Below are 2491 nucleotides of genomic sequence, written 5' to 3' on the forward strand. Positions count from 1 at the left end.
GTGCGTTCATAGGGGTAAGTGTATGCACGTGCGTTTGTACTGTGTTCCTAAAAAAAGAAAAAAAAAGTGCACAAGAAGGCCTAACCCGACGCGACGTTCATTGCGTTGGGTTTCCATCAAAGGCCAGGCCCATACCCATGCGATAATGTGAACTCGAGGCTGCGCAGCAGAAAATAAAATGGTTCAACCAGAGGACATGGCATACTTGTAAATAATCCGTCGTCCGGTGGCAAAAGCCTAGAGGTCCCATAAAAATATCTGGCATCCGGTGGTACGAACTCTGGAACCTTCAGTGGCCCCAACCCCAATCTCCGACGACCAAAGACGCTATTTAGATATTTTTTTCGCACGCCTCCGACTCCCCACGCCTCCTCTTTCTTTCCTGGTACCCTCCTCAAATTCTCGAATCCTCCACCGATTCTCCCTCCCTCCCAATTCCATGGTGCAATAGCACCGTCGCGCCCTGTTTTCTCGTGGCCGTCGTCGACGGACGGACGGTTGGCCTGCTGCTCCCCCCATGGACGCCTCCGCTGGAGCCGGATCCGGCAATGCCCCCGGCGCCGCCCCCGGCGCCGGCGCGCCGTCCTGCTGCTACTACGCCCTGCTCGGCATCCGCAAGAACGCTTCTTCCACGGACATACGCGCCGCCTACCGGAGGCTCGCCATGGTACGTCCCCGTCCTCTGTTCCTCATCGCGCGCGCGTAGATAGCGTAGGCGTTTCTTGATCTGGCCGGAGGAACTGACGTGGTAACTGATATGGTGTTGTGCTCCGGCCGTGCGTGCAGAAGTGGCACCCGGATCGGTGGGCGAGCGACCCCGGCGCGACGGGCGAGGCGAAGCAGCGGTTCCAGCGGATCCAGGAGGCCTACTCCGGTAAGGGGCAGTCGTCTTTACCATTGGTCCGTCGCTGCGCGTGATTCTGATCGAGTTCTTGTTGGTGGTGGTGCAGTTTTGTCGGACAAGGGGAAGAGGGCCATGTACGACGCCGGGCTGTTCGACCCCCTCGACGACGACGACCAGGTGGCGTTCCTTGTGCTTACTGTCTCTCTCTTTCTTTCTCGTAGATGTTTCTCGATTGCTTATTATAAAACACACACAAGTGGGAAACCAGAAAATACATCGCCCCTGAACTCTCGCTCTGTTTCTGGACGGCCAGGATTTCTCGGACTTCATGCAGGAGATGCTGGTGATGATGGACAGCGTGAAAAACGAGGTAGGCGCAACCACCGACCCAAACCAACAGAGTAGTTTAATCGATCGTAATCGTGGTTAAGGTATTCTAATTCTTAACGCGTCTCGTGCAGAAGCCGGACACGCTCGAGGACCTCCAGAAGATGCTGGACGACATAGTGAACGGCGACGGCGGGAGCCGCGCCGCTGCCTCGGGCGGTAGCGCTGCCGGCACCGGCGGTGGCTGCGGCGGTCGCGTGCCGCCGGAGGCCAACCGGAGAACGCGCGTCGCGCCTTACCCGCAGCCGTCGTCGCGCAGGTGATGGCCGCGCCGGTGTACGAGATGTGCACACCACCGACGTGCTTTTAGCGAGAAGATCAGAGCAGGAGGAGAGCCACCGATAAATTAAAATTGGCAGAGCTGAATTTGTTGTTCATGATTCCCCCCTGGTGTCGGGGCAATAACAAGTCTAGTTTTAGGGCCACTCTGAGTTCTGAATCCGGCCGGGATAGAAGAAATTGTGTAGATGCGCGGCCGGCCATAGATTCCATTATTACATCCTGTCGCTCTTCTCCTTCATTTGTTTCCCGATCATGTCAGGATCTGGATGATCTTTTTAACAGTTTCCCCTTTGCCTTTGGGGTAATGTCTTCAGTTATCTGTTACTATTACAGTGCTGCCTCTGGATGTTTCCTACTTTTGCATGTTGCAAGAATCATCAGAAAAGAATAATTTCTGATCGGAGCTCTTCTGTCATGATCTCTAGCCGCGAAGCAACAATCACGGCCCTGTCGTCTGTGGTGTCCTGTTGTGATTCGCGGCTTGACGTTTGTGGCGTGCGTGTCGAAATCACCGGACGCGTCCCCGTACGAAAGAAAACGAAACCGAAACGGCCCCGTGAAATGCCACGATTCCTTCCAGCAATGGTAGTACTACATTGGACCATCTTGAATTGACACCCACGGCCACGCAGGCTCCTCGCTCCAGATTTCTGGGGCGAGAGTTCATCAGGGCCAGAGGATTTCTCTTGGCCGTGGAGAAATATCATCCGTAAATGGGTGGGTCGGCTATGGCTGTCAAAGTCCAAGGATAAAGAAGCATCTCTCCTCGTCCCGTCGACGACGATGATTGGGTTTTACGACCTGGAAAAAGCAAAGCTGTGGACGCGAGCGCTGCGTGCGTGGTCCACCGGTGGATGCGATAATCTAATGGTTCTTTTCTTTCCTTTTGGAAAGCGTCAGATTAGGACGGGCTGAGTCGAGATACTTCCAGTCCTGGATCTCCTTTGTTAGGCTGGTTTCCACACCTTTCCATTCCCC

General features: G+C 55.0%; 1 protein-coding gene across 1 annotated transcript; it reads left to right on the forward strand.

Moving 5' to 3' along the window:
- The first annotated feature begins 318 nt into the window (after positions 1 to 318).
- On the forward strand, positions 319 to 1845 carry LOC127295714 (uncharacterized). The gene is made up of 5 exons (XM_051325702.2): positions 319 to 667; positions 787 to 874; positions 951 to 1021; positions 1158 to 1214; positions 1306 to 1845. Exons 1-5 carry the CDS (start codon positions 518 to 520, stop codon positions 1492 to 1494), a joined length of 555 nt encoding a protein of 184 aa, XP_051181662.1. The 5' UTR covers positions 319 to 517; the 3' UTR covers positions 1495 to 1845.
- The last annotated feature ends 646 nt before the right edge of the window (positions 1846 to 2491 follow it).

This window comes from Lolium perenne, chromosome 4 (genome assembly GCF_019359855.2).
Source record: "Lolium perenne isolate Kyuss_39 chromosome 4, Kyuss_2.0, whole genome shotgun sequence".
NCBI classification, from domain to species: Eukaryota; Viridiplantae; Streptophyta; class Magnoliopsida; order Poales; family Poaceae; genus Lolium; species Lolium perenne.

Excerpts from the sequence above, each read along its gene's own strand:
- LOC127295714 (XM_051325702.2), top strand. The coding sequence starts at position 518 with ATGGACGCCTCCGCTGGAGCCGGATCCGGCAATGCCCCCGGCGCCGCC. Across the intron at positions 668-786 it reads CCTACCGGAGGCTCGCCATG|AAGTGGCACCCGGATCGGTG; the intron begins GTACGTCCCCGT and ends CCGTGCGTGCAG. Across the intron at positions 1,022-1,157 it reads CCCTCGACGACGACGACCAG|GATTTCTCGGACTTCATGCA; the intron begins GTGGCGTTCCTT and ends CTGGACGGCCAG.